This window comes from Desmodus rotundus, chromosome 11 (assembly GCF_022682495.2).
Source record: "Desmodus rotundus isolate HL8 chromosome 11, HLdesRot8A.1, whole genome shotgun sequence".
NCBI lineage: Eukaryota > Metazoa > Chordata > Mammalia > Chiroptera > Phyllostomidae > Desmodus > Desmodus rotundus.
The window spans coordinates 10,174,834-10,200,038 of NC_071397.1; the positions used below are offsets into that span (position 1 = coordinate 10,174,834).

General features: G+C 40.5%; 2 protein-coding genes and 1 non-coding gene across 5 annotated transcripts in view; 2 read left to right on the plus strand and 1 right to left on the minus strand.

Moving 5' to 3' along the window:
- The window catches only part of XPO5 (exportin 5), a 51,971-nt gene extending 40,338 nt beyond the window's left edge, over positions 1–11,633 (minus strand). The window contains exons 1-7 of the mRNA XM_053914235.2: positions 11,344–11,633; positions 9,821–9,942; positions 8,836–8,908; positions 7,642–7,779; positions 7,297–7,479; positions 1,009–1,035; positions 425–610 (exon numbers count right to left, since the gene is read on the minus strand). Coding sequence (XP_053770210.1) covers positions 425–610; positions 1,009–1,035; positions 7,297–7,479; positions 7,642–7,779; positions 8,836–8,908; positions 9,821–9,942; positions 11,344–11,448 — 834 coding nt within the window. The 5' untranslated portion in view covers positions 11,449–11,633. The remainder of the gene's footprint in view (positions 1–424; positions 611–1,008; positions 1,036–7,296; positions 7,480–7,641; positions 7,780–8,835; positions 8,909–9,820; positions 9,943–11,343) is intronic.
- Positions 11,634–11,741: 108 nt separating this feature from the next.
- The window catches only part of POLH (DNA polymerase eta), a 31,698-nt gene continuing 18,234 nt past the window's right edge, over positions 11,742–25,205 (plus strand). Inside the window, exons 1-4 of one of the 3 annotated variants that reach the window (XM_024557840.4) lie at positions 11,742–12,026; positions 15,027–15,167; positions 15,405–15,539; positions 19,065–19,282. In XM_024557840.4, the coding sequence (XP_024413608.2) occupies positions 15,031–15,167; positions 15,405–15,539; positions 19,065–19,282 (490 nt within the window). In that variant the 5' untranslated portion in view covers positions 11,742–12,026; positions 15,027–15,030. Of the gene's footprint in view, positions 12,027–12,619; positions 12,732–15,026; positions 15,168–15,404; positions 15,553–19,064; positions 19,283–25,205 lie in introns of those variants that run through there. The other 2 variants (XM_045193032.2, XM_045193033.3) reach the window with 2 other exon arrangements.
- LOC112302503 (U6 spliceosomal RNA) lies at positions 18,106–18,209 on the plus strand. Its single transcript, XR_002974560.1, has one exon. It is a non-coding gene; the product is annotated as a U6 spliceosomal RNA (small nuclear RNA).

The window sequence follows — 25,205 nt, forward strand, 5'->3', positions numbered from 1 at the left end:
AACTTACATTTTACAATGTGATATGAAAGCAAACACCAAAGCAAAGTAAGTGACATCTGAAGACAGCACTGCTATGGGGAAACAGCCATGGTCCCACTCGTTATTAGCCACCATCTACAATTCTTTGACATAAACATCAAGTTTTCAACTTTAATACCACCTTCATCTCTGAGGTGTGAAGTGCCAAGCTTCACAGCTATTTCAAGAACCAACTAGCCTAACAAACCTCTGCATATTTTGCCAATAAATGCCTAGAATATTGGCCAACTGTTGTCCAAAACGGTTGAAGGCAGGTAGGTAGCTGGCGTCAAGTAAAAAATGCCAAACAAACCTTTAAGTGTTTTTCTGTCATAACATACAATTCAATGCACACACAACCCTCAGAGACTTCAAGGATAAAAGTCAGTCTGAAGTGGTAACTCACTTTTCTGCTGACTGCAATGAGAAGACACTCAGCGGCTCCCAGCTGCAGTTCCTGTTCATTCAGAAGCAGGCACAGCACCTCCAGGAGCTTGCAGTTTTCGGCAGTGATGTGACTCATGGACACCCAGTCGATGTAGCCTGCTAGCGTATTCAGTGCTGCCGCTCCTACGCGACAGTTTGCTTGAGCCTGAATAACAGAGAAACAACTTTTTGACCATTAAGTTCTAACAGACAAGGAAACAGTGGTTATACCTGAGTTCCTTCTATTTTCTAATTCTAAAAAGAAAATGATTTTTTAAAATGTACTATTACAACAGACACTAATAGAAAATTCAGAAGTATTTTTTTCCTCATGAACACATTCACTTCTCGAACACTGGCCTTCTCAAGAAATCAGTAAGACCATGCTGATATGAGTCCATTAAATTTCCTTCAAGAAATCTCAGACACTGTAATTTTAACTCTCTTCCACCTTAGCTCCGTGATCAAATAAACCAAGACTAAGGTCGCCCTCCACCAAATGGATACATCTTGTACCTGAAAGCCTCAAAAAAGTTTCCTTCCAACTCCACAAAGAGCTCTTACCTTTGGCTCCTGAGAATTATCTGTATTCTGAAAGAAAAGAAGTATAAGGATCCAATGTTTTTAATAAGTAAAAGGCTATGTAATAACTTTCCATCCCCATAATCAACGCTGTCAAACAGATTCTCCAATATCGACTCAACTTTCAATCTTGGAAAGAATATATCTTTGTCAAGGACACATAACTGATATTCCCCCTAATAAGGACAGTTTATTTTAATTTTAGCAATATGACAAAAAGTTAATATTTAAAGAGCTTACACAAATTTGTTAGAACATTCATATCTGCAAAGACAGTTTCAAAGCACACAATTTACAAAGAAATACAACTAAAAGATGAATAATAAATAAGGCTCAACATTGCTAGTGATGAAAGTAATAGAGTTTAAAATGAAGTATTAGCATGTTTTCCAAATTAAAATAAAGACAAACTATAACTGGCAAAGGTACACTGAAATGATGTAATGTTAATGGAAAAAAAGAAACAAGATTAAATCAGTACAATTTATTACCACATATGAATGGACATATAGGAAAAACATGTACACAAAAATACTAGAGGCTGAACAGATCAAAACAGTATGTTTAGTAAATGTACAATTATGACTAATTTTTACCCTTATATTCCAAATTCTGTAAAAGTATTACATAATGCTTACAATTTACAATTGTATAAAATTAATATTTTCCTGAGCAATTTTTGAAATTAAAATTAGAAGTAACTCCTGAAGACTATTAACAGAAAAATAATACAAGCAGGAATAACGACTTCTGGAGTACCTGATAACTTCCCATCATTAAGATCATAAAGGACTTGCTTTACAATTCCTTTTCTCAACTATTAAAACTATGTTTTTCGCCCTGGCCTGTGTGGCTCAGTTTGCGGGGCATCCTTCTGCAAAGTGAAAAGGTGCCAGTTCAATTCCCGGTCAGGGAACATGCCTGGGTTGTGGTTTGGTCCCCAGTCAGGGCCTGAACAGGATGCAACTGATCGATGTTTCTCTCCCTGCCCTTCTCCCTCCCTTCCCCTCTTTCTAAAATCAATCATGTCCACGACTAAGAAAAAAAAGTATTTTTTCATAAAGAACGATTATTAAGGCTTCATTATTAATAGTGATCACATAGATGTGTAAATGGGGCAGAGATGAGTAGAACATCCTCCTCCTCATCAGCATCTACTAATGCTGCCCATTAGTAGAAAAGGCATCCAAATAACAAGAGCCAAGTCCAGTCTCCATTCTCCACTCCTACATATCCTTCATCACTGTTTGGGTCCTCCACACCCCTGGGACCAGTGCAGGAGCCGGATGATGAGACAGGGAAAGTGAGCCTATTCATCCCGTCATTGTTTACCATTCAACCTACTCTTCAATCAGGAAGGTGAAAGGATAGAAGAGGAAAAGCAACTACAAGCAAACTGAACGGAATTTAGAATGGTAAAGAGATGGCTCTTGGTGTGCCCTGGTCCTGCGCACAAGTGGGAGCCCAGTTTCACAGACGAAGGAAACTAAAACAGAGGCTAAAGAAAAGCACACCAGTAGGTGTTTCTAACTTTTTTAGACTGTCACCTTTCATCAGCCCTGTTCTGGCACATTGGTTAGATTTCTACGGCAACCAAGTATTCATAATTTGTTCTCTAGCTCCTAGGAATTAAATCTCCCAGGGGAAAATAAAAGCATACCTCCTTCACCCTCATCACATAGGTTTGTTTGTTTGTTTTTTTTAAAGAAAGAAAATTTGAGTTTATTTATTTTATTTTAAACCACTGTTTTTCTTATTGAATGAATGAAATAATGGATCCTATGTGATCCACGCCACCAATCCAATCAGGCTTAGCTGTGGGCAAAGACTGTGAAAGTCTTTGAAAAACTGAAACTTTCTCTTCTTTTCTTAAACAATACACAGTCAGGTCAGTCTCACTGGTTCATATTAAAAAAGTTCAGAGAGGGAGAGACCCTCTCACTCCCTGAGGAGGGCTGGAGATCCAGACACTGGGCACTCCAGACTAACATTCTCCGCTAGCTCCAGGTCTGCCTGTGGGATATGCGTCCAACTGTTAATAGATGGGAACCAGGCCCAGAGCAGGTCTGCCCTGGGGCAGTCTGTGGGTTCTTGACTTTGTGCAGGAAAGATTTTGCAACAGGAGTCCAGGTGATTTTGAGAGTACATTTATTAAACCTGGGGACAGTGAAACAAGGAAGGGCTTAGGATAAGAGAGAGCCTAGGTGGGCTGCTTTGGCTCCCTGGGAAGTCAGAGAAAAGGGGGCCTTGGAGACAGGCTCAGAGGATTAGCCCAGGATGAGCTGCTGCTGCCCATTGCTCCCCTTGTAGCAACTCTCACTGGGCTGTGAGAGTTTAGGAGATGCACACTCGAGAGGGAAGAAAGGCGTGGGCATGCTCCTGGGAGGGAGAGTGTGTCCACATAGGTTTTTAAATGCAAGTATTTCCTTGATGTTTTCTTTTGAAAAATCTCAGGGAGATGTTTTGGATGAAAAAGTCCATTCTAGTAAGAATGGGGCTTGAATTCTAACCAAACCATTTATAGGGGGTCTTTAATAATTACCCAAGCCTTGGTTTTCCTCATCTACAAAATGGAAACAATACTTTCTGACTCTTAGGGTTCTGAGGATTAAATAACACAGAAAGTGTTAACAAGTACAGGGTGTGGCAAAAGTAGGTATACAGCTGTTCGTATGGAAAATACTACAATAATTAGTAGACTTGACAATCCCATCCGGAGACACATTTGTCGCGGCGGCAGTGCACCAACCACAAGGAACACTTCACAGACAAGCTACACTGGCATTCAAGAGCAAGGCTCCTGGCTTCAAGTTCAAGTTGGCAGAGGAAGATCCTCCTACTCCCCTCTCTCACTGACACTAAAACTGCAACTACAAATAGAACACCTATCTCTCAGAATGACCCGAAGACTAGCAGAACAGATTTTCTACAACTACGTACGTAAAGAAGACACCACACTAACACAGGTAGGAGGAGTAGGGACTCAGTCTAGTCAGGACCTACCCTACTCCCCACTCCCTGCGTGGTGACTCACAAGCGGGAGGAATATCACAACTGCAGAAATCATCCTGGAAGAGCAAGGAGTCCGAGTCCTGGCCTAGGAAACCTGCACCAGAAAGATGAGCCCCCACTGGGGCTTACATCTGGGAGAGCCAAAGGGCTATAGGAAACCTGGGTTGCGGTCTTTTTGAGTCCTGGCACAGAGGCAGCAGTTTGAAAAGCACCCAAGTCACATGGGAATGTGGTAAATTGACTAATTTTAGGGTATGTGCTGGAGACAGGGATCTTTTGGAACTTCCTCCTTAGTCAGAGATGCTGGCAGGCACCATCCCCCCACTCTTTAATCTAGATGATCTGACACTGGCAGGCACCATTTCTGACACTCTATTAGCCTTGCTAACACTGTTCACCCCACACTGGCATTTATTTCCCTGAGGACTCATTAAGGCTAGCGTCCCTTCAAAGTGGCTCCTGCCCTGCTACCCCCAGTGGGAGGCCTCAGCAGGCACCAGCACATAGCAGTGTCTCTGCAACAGCATGGTTGGGCCTTGCAGCCAGCCACACCGAAGGCTTGTCGTGCACACCAGTGAGTCCGCAACAGTGTGGCCAGGCCTCTTAGCCCGTGGGCCAGGGACCAGCCTCATCTGCCAGTGTGTCCACAGAAGTTGTGGCCCAGCCATAACAGGAAGCCACACTAGTCCATCCAGGGAACACCTTGCACGTTGATGTTTCTCTTGCACATCGATATTTCTCTCCCTCTCTTTCTCCCTCCTTTCCCCTCTCTCTAAACAAATAAATAAATAAAATATTTAAAAATAAATTTCACTAGTAAAGGCAAAGACATAGTGGTAGATCAACCACTTATAAATCTAATATGAAAACGATTAAAATGTCAATAAGTACATACCTATCAATAATTACTTTAAATGTAAGTTGACTAAATGATTCATTGAAAATGCACAGGACAACTGAATGGATAAAAATAAGCCCTTTACATTTGCTGCCTACAGGAGACTCCAGATGGAAAGGCACACAGACTTTTCAGTGTGTGATGACAGGAAAGGGGTGGGAAAGGTATTTCATGAAAATGGGAAAAAAAAAAAGCTGGGATAGCAATACTTTTATCAGACAAAACAGACTTTAAAACAACGGCTGTAACAAGAGACAAAGAAGGACCCACAATTCGACCTCTGGGCACTTATGTGAAGAAAACTAATTCACAAAGATCTATGCACCCCTCTGTTAACTGCAGCATTACTTACAACAGCCAATATATTGTATGAAAGCAACCTCGGCATTAATCAATGGGTGGATGAATAAAGAAGTGGATATATAGTCCCTCACACTCACAGGAATATTACTCAGCCATGGAAAAAAAAAAAAAAAAAAAGAAATCTTGCCATTTGCAACAACATGGATAGACCTAGAACAGGTCTAGCTCATTGAAAATGAACGTCAAAGTCATTTTCACCCGGGGCCACATCAGCCTCGCAGTTGCCTTCAAAGGGCCGAATGTAATTTTAGGACTATATAAATATATCCACTCCTTAACAGTTAAGCGAGAGCTCCGTGCTGCCCCCCGAGGTAGAAACAAGGTGTTGGGGCAGATAAAACAAGGTGGAGGGCCGGATTTGGCCCGCAGGCCTTATGTTTGCTACCTGTGCCCTAGAGGGTATTATGCTGAGTGAAATAAGTCAAAGAAAGACAAATTCTGTTATCATTTCACTTATGTGTGGAATCTAAAAAACTAAACAAATGAACAAACAAACAGACTCATAGATACAGAAAAACTGACAGCTGCCAGAGGGTTGGGTGGTCAGGTATGGGCAAAATGGTGAAGGGGATTAAAAGGTACGAACTTACAGTATAAAGTATAGAGATATAAAGTACAACAGAGGGAATACAGTTAGTAATATCACAATAGCTTTGTACGGTGACAGACGGATAGTGGACTTTTCGTGGTGATCACTTTGTAAGGTGTATAAATGTGAAATCTCACTGTGCTAACACACCTGAAATAATATAATATTGCATGTCAACTATACTTTAATTAAAAAGGGTTTTATGCCCTGGCCAGGCAGCTCAGTTGGTTAGAATGCTGTCCTGACAGGCCAAGGTTGTGGGTTTGATCTCTGGTCAGGGCACATACAAGAAGCAACCAATGATGCATAAATAAGTGAAACAACAAATCAGTGTTTCTCTCTATCCCTCCCTCCCTCTATCCCTCTCTAAAAATCAAAACAAAAAAAAGAGCTTTACATTTCAGAATAAAAAAATACAATTATTAATAAATAATAATACAAGAATAAACTCTGTTTCACATACTCACAACTGTAAACCTATTTTGCCCACCCTGTATATGGTATCTATATGTATTATGTACTCACTGTGAGTTCCTCCACACCAAAATAGCTCATAGTACCTTCTCCTATTAGTGTTAGTATCTAGTGCTTCTCTGAGAACAAACCTAATGAAGCTGCGGGGTAAAGATAACGAATTTTAACTAGTTCTGCTTTGTGAAATAAACACATGTGAGAATTCTAGAGCAGGGTTTTTCAACTCAGCACTTCTGACATTTTGGGTTGGATAATTCTTTATTGTGGGGACTTGTGTATTACATAATGTTTAGCAGCATCCCTGGCCTCTCCCCACTAGATGCTAGTAGCAATTCCTACTTGTGAAAATCTGGGGGGGCTAAATCACCCCCTGGTGAGGACTAGATTAACTTTCTGTACTAGGTTAACTTTCACAATGCCTTCTTCTGAAGGCTCTCAGCTAAAAATGGCAATGGTTGGAAAGACAGTATCTGGCTTGCCCTTTTCTGCAGAAGGGACAAATGAAAATTAAGAGTAACTCTTCCTCATCAGGAAGAACAAAACACCAAGAATTATGTAGTCACCATTAATAAAACTTGGCACAGTTTACACTAAAAGAGGGACAGGACTAATGGGACCTCAAATTTTAATAGGGATACTACCCTGACCTATGAGATATCTGGACTTTCAAATATTAAGAATTATCCCTCATTTTTATACTATTTAAAGAATTTTCTTACTGTAAGAGGAATTATTTGTTCTAGTAGAAAATCAGTTCTTAAAAAAAAAGGGAAATCGGTCCTTGTTTTTCCTGTTACCTATTTCTTATTTGCTCATAAAATGGCCTTTTCTTTTGCTGAATTAGACACCTTAGTTCCTTGCTCATTTTAACTTTAAACAAGCAAAAAAAGACTCATTAAAAAACACAACTTTGGGGAGGTGGGGTATCCCTTACCACTTGCCGGTACTTGTTTACATTTTCTTGAAGTGTGTTAAGTAGAAAACTGAAGATCCTTTCCATGTTCTGGGTTAATGTTTGCTGGATGTCCCTTCTTCTTTGAAAGGGCAGCGTATGAAAGGTCACCACATCCTCTGCCAGTCGCAAAAGGATGAACATCACTAATTCTGTCTGTGTTTCCTGTATCAACAGAAATAAACTAATTAAATTAAACTCAAACATCTTTTCCATTATAGCTTTTCCAACCTAAAAGCTCTTTTATGTTGACAAAACAAAGAAACCCCTGAAGAGCCAAAAAAGCCAAAACAACAAAAACTGAAGTGGTACTACTGTATTTCGTACCCCTTGTTTGGAAAGAGTGTCCAATTCTATGAGCATGTCAGGCCAGTGCTGTGGCCACTCCCGCTTGATCATTTCTACCACAATTCGAGACAGAACATCCTTAATATGGTTCTCCTCTTCCAAGATATTCAGTGTTCCCTGAAAAAGAATAAGAGGTACTAAGAGGTCTGCAAGAGTGAACTCAAGGGGAAAACAGGACTATAAAAATATAAAAACTCATCAGCAAGCCTGCATTTGAACTCAACAGAATAAACAAACCTGTTCTCCATGTCTGAGTCATTTGTCCTGCATTCTTGCTAATTATTCCTCCCACTTAAAACTCAAGCGAGGGTTTTACCAGCTAATGAAATGGCTGTCACACAGACCAAGGAACATCGCTGCTGTCCTTTAGAAACTGAAGAGACTCTCATTTCGTTAGAGGGCCAGGGTAGAAGAAAATAGAAATAAGGAATATGTTGAGGGGCTGCTAAAATGGGAGAGTTAAGAGGAACACCTAAATATTTCACCAATAGTTCTAGCATGAGAAGATACAGAAACACTATTATGATTTTTATCAAGTTTCCCCGCAACTAGCAAATTACAGAGCCTGAGTTAATTAATAATTTTGAAGGAAATTTTTTTTCTATCAAAGGCACTAGACTTTGGGAATGAACAGGGGTGGGAATTCCACTTTTTATGCCCTTTAGAAAGAAAAAAAGGCCCTGGCTGGTGTGGCTCAGTGGATTGAGTGCCGGCCTGTAATCCAAAAGGTTGCTGGTTCGATTCCCAGTCAGGGCAGGTGCCTGGGTTGCAGGCCAGGTCCCCAGTAGGGGGTGTGTAAGAGGCAACCCTCATACGAGGATGTTACCCTCCCTCTCTTTCTCCCTCCCTCCCCCTCTTTCTCTAAAGATAAATAAATAAAATCTTTAAGAAAAAAAGGCTATGGATTTTAAACATGTTTAAAGTCATATGCTAACTCCTGAGGCAAATTCATTCTGCTCATTTTTTTACTGTTGCTATCATACAGTGCGTTTGTGATGAATTACAATTTTTTGTGAGGGTGGTTCTTACCTTGAAGGTAACATTTAATGTCATACAAAGTAGGCTGTCTGACATAAGTAGAACCACTGAATTTTTACACAAACGCTACGCTGAAGAAGTCACTCTGTCTAAACTACATTGGAAACCCAGGTCGTCCGTCCAACAACTCCTTACATTTTCAATGAGCTCCATGACACTGTTCTTCAGATAGACCTTCTCCAACCGAGACATGCCGTTCCACCGGAACCTGGCCACCAAAATGCACAAAGTCAACAGACCACATTAGAAGTCTTCTCTTTACGAGACTTTGAGTCTGGTGTTAGATCATGTTGGCAATTTCACTAGAATTAACCTTTTGATTTCATGTGCCTCAAAGAAGTGACAAAACAGTTCACACTTAGCCAAAATGCTAACAACAGAGAAAGTCTGGGGAAACAGTTTTATTTAGGCAGTGGGCCATTAATTGGAACCCATACAGGATTTGTGCACAGATCAGCTTTGTCCTTGATTTCCCTGACAGACCAAGAGCAAATGTATACACCTGGAACAACTGCAACAATATAATTGTTTTTTCAGAAAGTACAATCTTGATATTGCTAACTCCATTTCTGTGATGGTTTACAAAGAAATACCGCAATTCCAGGGAAATTGGCTAATTCTTAAAAACTGATTGATTCTTCTGACAGACGTTGGGGGTAGGACACTAAAGTTAGAAAGGATTTTTAGTTATTTTCATGATTCTGCTTTGGAGTTACCATTCAGAGAAGGCCCACACTCAAACTTAAAAAAAAAAAAAAAAAAATTAAAGGCAAAAATGCCTAATCAGAGATTTGTTTCCCTACACACTGCATTATTCTAAAAAGACAGAGATCTGGGGCATACGGTCAGAACTCAATAAACGCTGGTTGAAGGACGATCAGCTAGTATTTGTAGAATGCTTAGTAAGTGCTATGCATTTCAACAAGGACAAAGAAACTGAAGAGAAAGGCCAGTTCCTGAAAGAGAGCTCCAGGGAGGCTGTGGCAACCTCTTGGGGATCAGCCCTTGCTTCTTGGGGATTGCTCTTTTCTACTTACCTAAAGAGTATCTCTATGAGTTATATAAGAACTAAAGATTTGCTCCCTCAAGACTTCAGTGGTAACATCCGAAAGCTCCTTACTTGACAACGTGCTCCAGGATCTGAAGGCCAAAATGTCTGACGATAGCAACTTGTGTTTTCTCAGCCAACCGCAAGCCACAGGGGACACAGACAGGGCACTTTTCTTTAAACTCCTCGCAGAACTAAAGAAGAAAAGGTAACGTTTTCCTTAGAAGCCAAGAGGGTAGGGATTAAAAAAAAACTTCATCTTAACTCCAACCTGAGCCGTATTTTTAAATTGCAAAGTCCAGATCAATATTATGAGTAAGGAACCCATTCACAACATTCCTTTCATTTTTCATAGTTCTAGATTTCCCACGCAATATCCCAACTAGTGTTGAAAAAAAAAACTGACCTAAAAGACTAAAAAAATATGTTAGAGATACACCTCTGAGGTATATAGGAGTGAAGCGACAATTTCTAGGATTTGTTTTAAAAACTTTTGGTGAAAGAGAGGGATAAAGCAAATGTAAAATCTTTGTAACACCTGAGTTTATGCAATGGGTATACACGGAATCATTGTAGTCTCTCTACTTTTGTGTCTATTTTTAGTATTTTATAGTAAAAAAAAAAACAAAAACAAGTACAACCCAACTGTTTGATTCCAATTTCTGTGGCACACATCCATATACTGTAAAATTTCCTCCAAGTGATGCTCACTGCACATCACTTAAACTGTGCACAGCCCAAGTATTTTTTTCCTAATGGTTATTTCATTTCTCACAGCCCACATACATTGTTTGATGTGGGAATATGCTCATATTGCGTTAGCATCCCCATTCCTATTAGCATCCCCAAATTGCAGCACAAGAGTCAGTCCCAGGAGCAGAGCATCCGGGACTCAAGCAAACTAGTACTTTCAGGAAATCAAAGCGCCCTTGTTAAAATGCAAAGCAAGTGGTTCGAAGTTCATCTTTGCGCAAAATAGCCTAAGAATATCACGCAATAAAAAATATGGGGGGAGGGCGTGTGAGAATTAGCCCAGAAATACCCCAGACACATAGAGGCCAGGGAGGGGTGTAAAGATGTAAGTAAAAGGACAGTACGGGGTCTGGCGCTCACATAGGGCGGGCCAGAACGGGTTAGCAGGGAAACGCGTAGCGCAGAGGGGACCGTGAAGAATGTAGCTGGTGCCGAGTACGGGACGGACACGTGCGCCACGGAAAGGCGAGGGGATGCGGGGATGCGGGGCTCTGGGGAGTAAAGTTAACGCAGCTAGCTGTGGAGGGGGGCGTCGTAGTGCGAACAAGAGTGAAGAGAAGTGGGGAAAGGGGGAGGAGAGGGCAATGCGAAGTGGTGGTGAGATGAGACCGCCAAAAGCAGTTAGGGACCGGGACTTCCCGGGAAAAGGGCAGGCGCGCCCGGCAGAGAAGACTGGCAGTGGGAAGAAGCGCGGAGAGCGGCGAAAGAAGGCCCCTCGCTTGGGCTTGAGGAGGGAAGTCCAAGGCCCGCGTGGGCAGGAGACTGCCAGGCTGGGGGCGGCGCCGGGACGGCTGGGCTGAGGGAGGGTCTAGGGCAGGCCCCGCGCGCCAGACCCCAGCTACCTTCAGGGCTTCCAGCCGGTAGCGCTGGGTGGAGCTGGGGTCCATCATGACCGTCACCGCTTTCACCAGCTGCTCGCACAGCGCGTTCACTTGATCCATTGCCATGGCTACTGCCACGCGCCGGGAGAGCGCACTACGGCCGTCCCGGGAGCACAAGGTAAGGACGGCTCCCTCGCCGCGATAACACGCTAAGACCGGGCCGCGGAGGGTGGGGGGTGGAGAGCGGGAGGAGGAGCCGTGTGCGGCAGAAGATCCAGCCGGGAAAGAACCGGCGGGGCACACGCGCCCGATCCTCCACTACGCACGCGCCGGCGGAAGTGGCGGCTGACTTGTGACGGTTGCCCCGTGGGGGGCGTAGCTGGGGACGGAAGGGCCGCCGTGCGCAGGCGCGTCAACGCCTTTCGCGGCGGGCGCGCTGACTGATACCTGTCAAGAAGGTTAGCTAGCTGCAGAGCGCGCTGGCCTTGGCTGAACCGACCCGGCTGCGTGGGGCGCTGCCCGGCAAGAATTCTCTGCGACCCGTGGATGCTTTCGTCCTTGCGGGGAGTAAATCCCTCGATACTAGCTGGCTTGCTCTCGCAAAGGGGACAGTTATTCAAGACCCACTCATCTTCCAGCGGACACTGAGCTCAGCATTTGCAGCGTCCGCAGTTCGGCAGTTTTGCCAGAGGGTTGCCACATCGGTAAGAGCATTCGGAAATTTTCGGTATCACCGTTTTCAAACTTTTCGGGTTGCCTTGGCTATGGGCTTTCTGGTATAGCAGTAACTGGTGACAACATTGGGCCAAAACTGCATGACGTGGAAATCCGTGCTCACAGAGCTGTAGGGCCCTGGCATTCTCCTCTAAGAGAATTTTTCTTGTGGACAAAGTAATATTTTCCTCTATAGCTCTTAAACCTCCCTCTGGTACTTACTTTCCTTGGATGTGTTTTCGCCTGATTGGCACCAAACCTGTTTTGTGCAGATGGGGATAAGTTGAGATATTTAAAGACGAATAATTGCAAGTATGGAAATTCTGAGCAGTGCTGATCTTTTGACGTGCTTGCCATATATGCTTCACAGTAGTATAACGCTTATTCCGCAAATAGGGTTTGGGCAGAGAGTGTGTTTCATTTTCCATCTTTTCAAAAGCTCTTCCTTTCGCCAGCAAAATATGTAAACTGAAAACTTGGGCCGCTTCATTGTCTGTTAAAGCGTGCATATCGGTTTTTGCACGCATATACTCACTAACATGTTTGCGGGACTTAAGTCACTGCTTGCTATTCATACTCCATTTCTGGCGTTTGTGCCTGCTACGGTGCATATCTGTTGTTTGTGTGTGTGTGAAAACGCATTTACTATTTTTACTCTGGCGTCTGTTCCAGTGCTACGCAAAAGACACTTCAAGGTAAGGCGATCTCTACGTGAAATCACTTTACGGTTAGTCAATGTATTATACATCTGCCTGTTTTCAGTGAGTAGAATTTCTAAGGAGTTAGTGCCTTGACTCTCTGATTTTTAAAAACTCATTGTTTTCTTTCCACTAATCTTCCGCTTTGTAGTTGCATGCCACTTTTTTAAAAGAATACAGTTGAGTGCTTACTCAACTGTATAGCCTGTGTTCCTCATATTTAAATCACGAATTACTGGTGTTCTTGTAAGGATCTTATATGCTTTAGGTCAGTGTTTCTCAATCTCTGCTACGTATCAAAAGGGCCTGGAAAGCTGGTAAAAATCACAATGCCTGGGTCATATCCATGCCAATTAAATTAGGATGTCTGCTGGTCAATCCTAAAAGCCAGTATCAATGTTATTTAAATGTTCCTGGGTGATTCCAGTATGCAGCAGAGTTTGGGAGCCACTTCTTTAGTTTACATTCCTTCCAACTTTCTAACATTGTTAAGTGATAATATTAGGCTGTACCCACTATCAAGTACATAAGGCTTATTCTTCCCATCTACTATCCAAACCCGTATACATGTCTGCATGTCTGTACTGGAATAGCAGGTAGTATTGTTCTCTTCTGTTTTCAGAAATTTACATGAATGCGTAGAAAATCACCATTGGAACACTGCAAAATAATTGTCCCAGGCAAGATTCACTGATGGCTGCTTAGTGGTTGAAAATCTGAGGAGAAACAGGATATTTGCAGCCTCAAAGTATCTCCCCTAAGATTAGTTACAAAAGGGAAAATAGTAACTTTACCATGAGAAACATGGGAAACTCTCCCAACTAAATGATCATGGTTAGTGTCACCTGCAATAAGACATTGATATTATGTACCTCCCAAAATGAGACACTGAGAAGAGCACATAACTTGTGTAATATTCTTGGCAAAAATGTATAAGCTCAGTCTAATCAAGAGAAAACATCAGGCCAACCTAAACTGAGAAATAGATTCTCAAAGTAACCGACTAGTTTTCTTCAAAAGTGTCAAGGTGATGAAAAACAAGGGGAGGTTTAGGGGTGTCACAGACTGGAAAAGATTAAGCAGATGTGATGACTAAGATTGCATCCTAGACTGGATCCTGGAACAGAAAAAGGGTATTAGCGGAATAACTGGTGACATTCAAGTAGTTAAATATTATAGCAATGTTCATTTTTTAGCTTTGATAATTATGCTAGGTAAAATATTAACATTAGGGGCAACTAGGTGTAGGAGAACCCTACTATTTTTGCAATAATTTTTAAGCCTAACATTATTTCAAAATAGAAAGTTAAAGAAATTCACGTGATGCCCTGGCTGATGTGGCTCAGTGGATTGAGCACCAGCTTGCGAACAGAGGGATTGCCTGTTCGATTCCCAGTCAGGGCACATGCCTGGGTTTGTGGGCAAGGTCCCCAGTTGTGGGGGTGCGTGAGAGGCAACCACACATTGATGTGTCTCTCCTTCTCTTTCTCCCTTCCTTCTCCTCTCTAAAAATAAATAAATAAAAATTTGAAAAAAAAAGAGGAACTGCTTGGGGCTTCAGCAGTGTCTTCCACTGACTCAATCCCTGCTGGGTTCTTTTTTTTTTTTTTTTAAATAAAAGAAAAAAAAGAAATTCACATGAATGCTATGATGTTATATATCATTTTCTGTTTCTCTTTTCCCTGAATTTATTATACTTGAGATTTATGTATGAACTAGATTAACTGTTGGCTTAATCCCTCTGTTGATGTGAATTGTGGTTTTAATTTGCATTTCCCTAAGACTAATGATATTTTCATTTTCATGTGCCTGTTGACTATTTTTTAAAAGATTTTATTTATTTATTTTCAGAGAATGAGAGGGAGAGAAACATCAATGTGTGGCAACCGCCTCTTGTGTGCCCCCAACTGGGGACCAGGCTCACAAACCCAGGCATCAGATGTGCCCTGACTGGGAACTGAACCGGTGACCCTTTGGTTCTCAGGCTGGTGCTCAATGCACTGAGCCACACCAGCCAGGGTCCTATGGACTATTTGTACATCTTTTCTGAAATGTTCAATTCTTTTTGGGAGATGGATATTTTTAAAAGGTTATAATACTTACCACCTTCCTAAAATTGTACCAATTTATTATTCTCCTTCAAGTAGCAAATGAACATGCCTTTTTCATTCTTGTTAGTTTCCAGGCTCTTGTGCTCATGGGAATTCAACACTGGGAGAAGGGAAAGACAGTTTTCCTTGGCACTTTGGATGAGGTATCCTGTTTAACCGTCTGTGAAATATTATCTTACAGAAACATGGCTAATGGACAGGACCGGGTGGTAGCTCTGGTGGACATGGACTGTTTTTTTGTTCAAGTGGAGCAGCGGCAAAACCCTCAGCTGAGGAATAAACCTTGTGCAGTCGTCCAGTACAAATCATGGAAGGGTGGTGGGTAGGTATTGTAACTATTGTTGGAGCTGTCAGCTGCTGTTTTAGTTTGTAAGAGTGCTCGGCACTATGCTACGTACTATTTTTGAGGTTAATGAACTGCTGTGTTTGAGATCAAATAGTGGCATCTATGGCCAAAATGTTTTTGCTGTTAACATGCATAGCCTATACATGTTAAATTTTAGTTACTGTTGCCTGTGATCATGTAGTATTTTTCTGTCCCTTTTCTTTCTAACCTTAGAATAGTTGCAGTGAGTTATGAAGCTCGTGCATTCGGGGTCACTAGAAACATGTGGGCAGATGACGCCAAGAAGTTATGCCCAGGTCTTCTACTGGCACAAGTCCGTGAGACTCGTGGGAAAGCTAACCTCATGAAGTAAGAAGAAAAGGTTGTTTAAGGGGAATGGAGGGGTTGGAAATAATATGCCATGAGGCTAGGAACTGATGTTTCAAATTAATTTTGTGTAAATAATGTCTGAAAAATTACCTTTGATCAGCCAGAATTTAAAAATTTATTTCTTTATTTTCAGAGAGAGGGGAAGGGAGGGAGAAAGACAGGGAGAGAAACACCTATGTGAGAGAGAAACGTTGATCAGTCGCCTCTGCTGGGACTGAACCGAAACCTAGGCATGTGCCCTGATTGGGAATCGAACTGGTGACCTTTCGCTTTTCAGGATGACACCCAGCCAACTGAGCCACACTAGTCAGGGAGGTCAGACAACTTTTCTATGTCATGTGAAAACAGAGTCTGACACTGTATTTCAGGAGCAGTTCAGAGTCATTATAATCTGCAACAATTGCTGTTCTTGACACCTTCTCACTTTCTTACTTAAAAATTGGTTGAACCTAATGAAGAAAATAAACTAACGAGCAAAACAGAACCAGAGACATGGAAACAGGGAACAGACTGACGGCTGCCAGAGGAACCGGAGAGGTGGGGGAGGCGAGGGGGACTGGTGGAGAGAAGGGGAAGGGATTAGTCAAAGAACATGTGTGAATGACCCATGGACATGGAGAACGGTGTGAGGATAGACTGTTGGAGTGGGGGTGGGCTGGACGGAGGAGGGCAAAGAGGGAAAAATTGGAAAAACTAATAGAATAAACAAGAATTAAAAATTTTTTTTCAAAAAAAATGGTTGTTATAATTAAAACTCAATATCAATTTCTGTGTTCTCAAGCCAAATCTGCAGTATTTGAAGTAATTAAATTGACTGTGAAACTGAGAGTTTTTCCAGAAAGGCTGAGTCAAACTGACACTCTAATGCAATATCTAGAATTATTTGCCAGAATCGAACAATCTTAAAGGAGAGTACCATCTCTGATTTTGAACTGACCTGTCTCTTCCCAAATTTTGGAAGGTTAGTCTTGACATGGGAGACACCTATAGGCATAGCCCAGTTAGAGGCAGTTACAAGCCCAGACCATTTTAATAATCCCTGTAGTTTGTACTGAGTATATGTCATATGTCAAGCACTGTGTTAAGCTCTCCATAAGCAATATCTCTCAAGTTTCATGTTGTTATGTAGTATGTTCCAATAGTACACTCCGTCCCCACCACACACACGCAGATGAGGAAGCAAGCTTAGAGAGGTTAAGGAATTTTCCACAGCAAGAAAATAGAAGGCTGAGGATCCGGTGTTTTTCATGTTCCACCGTGCACATTCTCACAGGACACTATACCGTGTGATGTGGTGCGTAGAGGTCATGCTTTGACTTGGGACTTGAATATCCCTGAATTCACCTATGAATTGGAAGACTAAAGGGGGAGTGTCATAGCCAACCACACACTGAAGTCATTGCCAGAAAAGAAGACAGATTTGACTAGAGCTTAATACCTTAACCCTAAATTAGAATTAATACAGCTAGTGGACATATGCTACATTGCATTGAATAGAATTTTATGCTGGTAGAGACAATGTAATTTTCCAGAAATATAGTTGACTTCAGAGTGTGATTTTGAAAAGTCACATGCCACCAACTTTAAACTTTTTGAACAAAAGCAGTTTCAGAAAATTTAGGAGTGAGTTTGTAGACAAGAACATTATCAGGACCTGATGATTTAAAATTAGTAGTTTAGCCCTGGCTGGCGTGGCTCAGTGATTTGACCATTGACCTGTGAACTAACTGAAAGGTCCCTGTTTCGATTCCTAGTCAGGGCACATGCCTGGGTCGCGGGCCAGGTCCCCAGTTGGGGGCATGTGAGAGGCAACTGATTGATGTTTCTCTCCCTCTCTTTCTCCCTCCCTTCCCCTCTTCCTAAAAATAAAATCTTTACAATTATTTTAATAATTAGCTTGAGATACCAGGTTGTTAAAAATAAGATTTTTAAAAGTATATACACCCAAAGTTTATTAAGTATTCTTAAAAATACTTTGGAGCAATTTGCTCCAGAGGCTGTGGAGGAACACCGACCACTACAACGGAGTACCCTTTCCTTGCCCCGTGGGTGGCGAGTGTATCAAGCTCGCCTGCTCTTGTGCACACTTGAGCTCTCTCCCTCTCTCTCTCTCTCTCTCTTTTTTTTTGAGGCCTGACTCTCTCCAGCCCAAAACATGACTGAAAAAAAAGCCATCTTTTTCTAATTCTTTCTCTAATTCTGTCATTTGAGAATGTTTTAGAACAAATTTTACTAGTTTCGATAGATGTCTTAGTGAAGGGGTGCACATATTTCCATTTTTATGGGAAATAAAATAGGTTCAACAGGAATAAAGAACTTATTTAAATTCCAGAGTAAGTGCAAAGCAAAGAAAATATCCACATATTGCCATAGAAAACTAGCTATGTGCAGCCAGAAGAGCTGCTTGCTGTGGTTTGAATAGACAGTTCGGGGTGAGACTGGTAGCCCCTAGGGGGCGCTGTGTGCCTGTCCAGGCACACTGCCACATTCTAGGAGCTTGTCTTCAGCTTTATCATTTGAATGTTAGTGCACTCAGAAGTGACTGGTGCTCGCTTCGGCAGCACGTACACTAAAATTGAAACCATACGAAGATTGGCACCGCCCCTGTGCAAGGATGACACGCAAGTTCAGGAAGAAGTGATTGGTCTTGACTGGTTGTGTGTGTGTGTGTGTGTGTGTGTGTAGTGAGGACAAGCTCACGTGTTAATCACACTCACCACTGACTGAGGATAAAATCCACATGCTACTTGGTTAATTTATAATGAAAAATACCCTCCTGAGAAGAAGATACTTGGGCTCACTAACCAGTGCAGTGTTCCCTATAAGTTACCTCATTTTAAAAAATATATTACCCCTTGTTTGAAGACAAAAGTAGAAGCAGAATACTATGTGGTGTGTAAATGAAAATTAAAAAAAGGAATGGGTGATCAGAGTAAAATGTTTCTAGTTGAACTAATTTGAAGCATTTCTTCCCTCTTTTTTTGTTTTTAAAAGATTTTATTTATTTTTTAGAAAGAGTGGAAGGGAGGGAGAAAGATGGAAGAGAAACGTCAGTGTGTGGCTGCCTCTCTTGTGCCCCATACTGGGGACTTGGCCCACACCCCAGGCATGTGCCCTGACTGGGGATCGAACCAGCGACCCTTTGGTTTGCAGGCCAGCAATCAATCCACTGAGCTAAACTAGTCAGGGTTTCTTTCCTCTTAAGAGTGATCCTTGTCACATAGACATGTTCATGGTCTCAATGCTTTCTAGCTTAGTGTGCTAGAGTTTCCCTGCAAGTGTTTGCCTGTATGGTTCTTTTTCCTTGCTTCTGTTATTGACTGTCTTCCTGCTTATTGATCCCTTTAATTGGGTTACTATCTATTCTCTGACAAGCCATTCCCTTCTTTAAGGAGATCTTACACCGATTATGTGTATTACTATTCTATTATGAGGGAGGGATGTGGCCCAGTCTCAAAGTTGCCTCCATTTATTGCCTACATGTATAATCCTTATACTTCTTAGGTACCGGGAAGCCAGTGTGGAAGTGATGGAGGTAATGTCTCGTTTTGCTGTGATTGAACGTGCCAGCATTGATGAAGCTTATGTAGACCTGACCAGTGCTGTACAAGAGAGACTACAAAAGCTACAAGGTCAGCCTATCTCAGCAGATTTGTTGCCAACCACCTACATTGAAGGGTTGCCCCAAGACCCTACGACAGCGGAAGGGACTGTTCAGAAAGGTACTTCCATAGCATCATTTGCTTCTGCTTCCTGCCTTTGGAGCCTGCTTTGCTTGGTCACACTGATACTCTTGGACTGGTTGAAAGGAAACTTAAACTGCAACCTGAATGAATTACAAGGACTCATATGGAAGGATATACAAATTCTCTTATCTTTCCAGGTATATGGATTTCTAGAAGCTTGAGATCTGTATGAAGTCAAGTTTCTTTTTAGATATGATTAGGGCAGGTTAGTTATCAACAGAAGTCTGACTGAGCACTTCCGTCCGTCATTAGCGGGTTAATTTGTATTATTTTAACTTGCTTTCTTTATTATAAGAAAGGTGAGGCTTTTTTTTTTTTTTTTTTGTAAGGTAACCTGAAGTACTGGGAGTTGTGCAAAGCCTCTCTCATTTTATTTTACATCTTTTTCCCTCTCTGGTGATTCCTCCCACTCCCTCCCAAACTCACACACCCTTTGGCACCACCAATACATTTGATATATCTTAAATATGTATATGTCTTTATAATTATACACTGTTACTTCATGTATGTGCTTTTGAAATTTGTGCTCTTCAATTACAATATAGTATTGTGTTATAGAGCTCATTCTTTTTCTAAATTTTCTTTCCATGGTGATTTTATAGCTCTGTCTGTATAGCTGTATTTATGTGTATTTGGTTGCCTTTACTTATTGCAGCATAATCCATAGTATAGATCTCCCATGTTTACAGAGCATTCTCCTGGCGGTGATCTCACTGATTGCTGCCTATAACTTCCTACTGTTTATATGATGATCGTCCTCATTCATCCTCTTTGGGACCTATGCAGGTGTTTCTCTGGGACATGTTTCCACGAGTGGACTGCTGGGTGATAGGGTGTACACGTACACCAATCATTGGTTGATTCTTATATGTATGTTGACCAGGGATTGAGCCCACAACCTTGGCATATTGGGATGGTACTCTAACCAACTAAGCTATCCCGCCAGGGCACTTTCAATGAATTTTTTAATAAAAAAATTTGATTTGCCTGTTGTAATATATCAGCTTCTTGTGAGATCTGGAATCTAGTATGTTTTCCTTTTTCTTTCTTATCTGAGGTTTTAATTGATATACATAAAATACACAAATTGTAAGGGTACACTTTGACTGATTTTCACAAATAATCCAATTTGAATAAGCATGACCCATATCAAAAAACATAGCCATTTTGATAGGTATATAGAAATATCACATTGTGGTTTTAGTTTGCATGTCAATGAAATTGAGCACTTTTTTGTAAGTGTATTGTCCATTTAGATTATCTCCTTTCCTGGAGTGTGTGTTTAAATCTTTCACTCAGTTTCTGTTGGATTGCCTTGTCTCCTCGTATAGGACTTTTTTGTAGTAGATGTGTCTCCTTTATCAAATATACGTATGGTAAATATCTCCAGTCTGTGGCTTTTTTTTTCTCTCTCTCTTAATAGTGGCTTTTGATGAACAGAGGTTTTTAATTTTAATTTAGTCCAATTTCTTTTTCTTTTCTTTTATGGACAGCATTTCTTTATGTCCCGTTTAAGAAATCTTTCCCTATTTCAAGGTCATGAAGAAATTCCCTGTCTTATTCTAGAAGCTTTGTTGTTTTGCTTTTCACATTTAGTTTTACAATCCATTGTGTAAATGTCTGTAAGGTATATGAGGTGGGATCATGATTCCTTTTATTATTATATTAATATCCAACTATAATAGCTTTATTAAAGCTTTAATTTTTCTATAAAGATCTTGTACATTCATTTGTCATGTTAGTTCATAGATGCTTTAATTTTTTTATTGCTATGGTGATATTATAAAAAAATTTCTACTTGATTGTTGATGTATAGGGGAATGATAAGTGATTTTTTAAGTGAGTTATCTTTATTTACTTTATCTACTTAGCAAAAACTTGTGATATAATGTGCATGAAAGTGCTTTAAAAATAAAATGTACTTGATGGTTAAAAATATTTTCTTAGACTAGAATAAAATCAGGGCAATAAAAAACTTGCTTTTGTGGTAATATTACACTATGAGATTCTAGATAGCAGATGTAAGAGAATCTGAGTCTTATATTTTTTAAATCAAATATTATGAACATGGAATTCAGCTGGATTTCCCAAAGAATTCTTTCTCTATCTAGAAGCTTTTCAACAGTGTGTCTACACTTTGTTCCTAAATGTGTTTTAGGGCTTTTGATCATGACTATATTCAAAACAGTGTATCTATTCTCCCTTCATTTGTAACATATACTTTTAGAACTATTATTTTGTAACATTGTTCTTATTCGGAACAGCTTTCAGTAAAAAAAAAAAAAAAAAAAAAAAAAAAGACAAGGAAAGGAAAGAAGAAGAAAAACCTTTAAAATACGGATATTAGCCAAAAGGAAACTGGATACAAATCTGTGGCAAGTTAACTTTTTGGGGGGGAAAATAAGGCAATCTGTTATTACTTATAGAAACAATACAGATTTCTCCAGAAAAAGCTCCAAGAGAGTTTAGCTTATTTCTAGTTACAGTGATGAATTTCCCATGGGTTTCCTGTCACTTAAAAAGATGTAAAGTATTACAATATTAAAGTTCCCTTTACTGTATAATATGCCTTTAACATGTTGTGTTGGAGGGTAGTAGAACTGTCTGGGGAAGCTGGTGGGAATGATCATTTAGAAATCATTTTATTCTCTGATCCTGACAGAGGAGAGTTTATCAAGCTGGAGTCTGCAGATCCCTTAGTTCTGTAGGGAAAACACAGTGGACAATAGAAACGTGCCACTTGAAAGAGCCAAAGGTATCACGTATAACCAGCTGGTGATGAAACATCATGGTTTCTTTATTATTCTGCGTCAGAGTCAGAGAGTCACTGATCATATTAAGGAAGGTTTTCTTGGGTCTTAGCTTTGTGTATCACGTTTTACTGTGTAGCTTATTTTTTTAAAAAATAAACATTTGGAATTTCTTTTATAGTGCTTTAAATTCTTGGTTCTTTAAAGGTTTTTTCTTTTTGAGGGCTACATATCCTTTTGAAAGTCTGTCTTGTCTCAGAAAAATACAAATCTACACATAAGACAATTTTGTGTGCAATTTTCAGGGGATTCACAAATCCTCTGAACCCACACACCTCAGAATGAGAACTGTTACTAGACATTACAGTGGTATGTGGCTGAAACTCATTATTGAACAACTCTCTGGCTGAAGATGATGGAACATAACCTTTGTTGGTGGTCCAGCATTAGCTAGATTGGCCATGCTCCTCTTTCTTCTACACTGATCTTTCTTATCCATATACATTTTTATTTTAAATGCCAGTGCTTATAAAGAAGTCATATTTCTGTGTCTTAGGTATCTGTTGCTTTGGTGTGTCCAGTTTAAATATTAAGCTTACAGATGCAGTGATATCACCATATTATTTATAGTGTTCAAATATTGCAATGTCTAGTAAATGGTTTATGAAATTGCATATCATTTTTCTGAGTCTTCATCTGATGTTGTAACAACAAAAAACTGATAACAGAAATTAGCTGATCCACATACATATATAACCTTCACCATCCTCCCTCTTTTTTTTTCTTCTTGGAGAGAGAGAGAAAGGGTTAGGCTGTCTCCTGTATGTCCCCTGACCGGGGATCAAACCCCCAACCCTGGTATATCAGGTGATGCTCTAACCAGCTGAGCCATCTGGCCAGGACACTGTCCTGCCTCTTAATGAGTTCAAAGCTAGCAGTCCTGCTCAACCATGCTGCATTTGCAACTTTATATTTTCTGTTTCCAAAATAGTTATGTGTGTGTGGAAAGTTTAAGTAGTAGGATTACTTAAAAATAATACTCAAAAATTGCCACAGTAAAAAATTTCCTCTCAGAACTGATTTGTAACTAGTTTGTGTTAGCTAAGGAACTCATTTGTTCTTTCCTCCCTTTTTTTGCTCTTAATCCATTTCTTTCTAAGCACATATTGGATATCTTCTGAATGTATGTGACATGAAACAGTCATGTATTAGTGCAAGAAATTATAGATCAGCTGTGACATGCAGAGTCCTTGCTGGCTTTGGAAGAAGCAAGCTGCCATGTTGTGAAAGGGCCTCTGGAGAAGGCACCGGGGCTAGGCTCTGATTGCTGCCCTTCGCTGACAGCCAGCAAGGGAACAGGGACCTCCATCCTACAAGCTGCAAGATGATAAATTCTGCCAACAACCTGAGGGAGCTGGGAAGGCACTTAGCAGCTTGTAGCAGAGGGGAGGGCATGCCTGTTATCAACACAGGGACTTCTTTTCTGTAGTTAAGGTCCCTGGAGTTGTGGAGCCTAGCCAGAGTTCTATCAGTTTAACCCTGAAGTTCTGACACAAGTCATCGACGCTCACTTTTACACCTGTTCTCACTCAATATTGTACTGGAAGTACAAAAAAGATGGTCCAATCAGAACAGAAAAGGAAATAGGAGATATTCAGATGTGAAGGAAAAAGTAAACTTTCTTTGCAGTTGACATGATCATATTTGTAAAAAATCCTAAAAACTCTACCTCCCTCCTGCACTACCGCCCCCCCCAAAAAAAAACCCCAAACAAAACAAAACTAGAATAAGTAAGATCAGAAAGATTACGGGGCAGAAAGTCAATATAAAAATCCATTTTATTTCTATATACTAACATTTAAAAATGGGAAAAAGCATTATCATTTGCAATAGCATTAAAATCAGAAATTAGAGATAATTTTAACAACATGTGAAAAACTAGTTCAGTGAAAACGACAAAACATTACTGAGAAATAAAAGACAATCACAGAAATGGAAGACATCAGTGGAGAGACATAGATCAAAAGACTAAATGTTAGAGTTCATCTCCCCAAATATGCCTACATGTTTTAAAAAAATTTTATGTTTACTGATTTTATTTAGCAGAAGAGGGAGAGAGAAATATCAATTTTGTTGTTCTACTTAGTTATGCAGTCTCTGGTTGCTCCTTGTATGTGCTCTGACTGGGGATTGAACCAGCAACCCTTTGGTTCTCTGGCCAGCGTTCAATCCACTGAGCCACACCAGCCAGGCCTAATGGACTTTCTCGGGACACTGCAAAGTTAGCTAGAATATCTGGGGAGGACCTCATGATAGTTAAGACTTGAGATAAACCCTAAAGCACAGATAAGATTTATTTAAGCAAAGGGGAGCAGAACAGGGTTAAGAGTAAGAGAAGGGAGGTGGAATAAGTGATACCTTGAGATAGAGACATGGCATGTTCAGGAAATTAAAAGGATATAACGAATTTGGGGTTAGTGGAAGATAAATTGAAAAGGGTAGGTGGTCTTCAGTGCCAACTTATAGAGTCAGTACTTTATTTTCCAAGTGTGAGACAGCCAATGGCAATTTTGAACAAGCAGTTAAGATTTATAACACTGGTATTTGAGAATATTTAATTTGTGGGCATGGTGTAGAATGCATTCAGGGTGATCTAAGCAAGAATGAAAAAAATGTGAATAAAATATGGTGGGTTGAGATGGATGTGTGAAATATTTTGAAGTGGGCTTTGTTAACTAAATAACTAAATAAGGAGGAGTAAAAGAAAAAAAAGAAGACAATATTTGGATTTTAAACTTTTAATAGAAATAGGGAGTTGTTTCAGGAAAGAACCTTTGAGGAGAAAGAGACAAAAAACATTGATTTTAGTTATGTTTAGTTTGAAAGAAAAATAAAAAAAAAAGACTGTTTTTATAGGGAGGTAGAGATAAGGGACTCATGTTTGAAACTGAGATTAAGATTTGCGTATACTCAGCATAAGTAAATTGAAACATAAGCCAGTACCGGTTCACCAAGAGAAAGAGCACATATACCAAGAACAGCAGAAGGGTGTTCAGTATCCACAATTAGGGTGTCAGAAGAGGAAGACAAGCCAGCAAAGGAGAGAAGCAGCAGTCATCAACAGTTGGAAAATATTTCCTTCTAGGTGC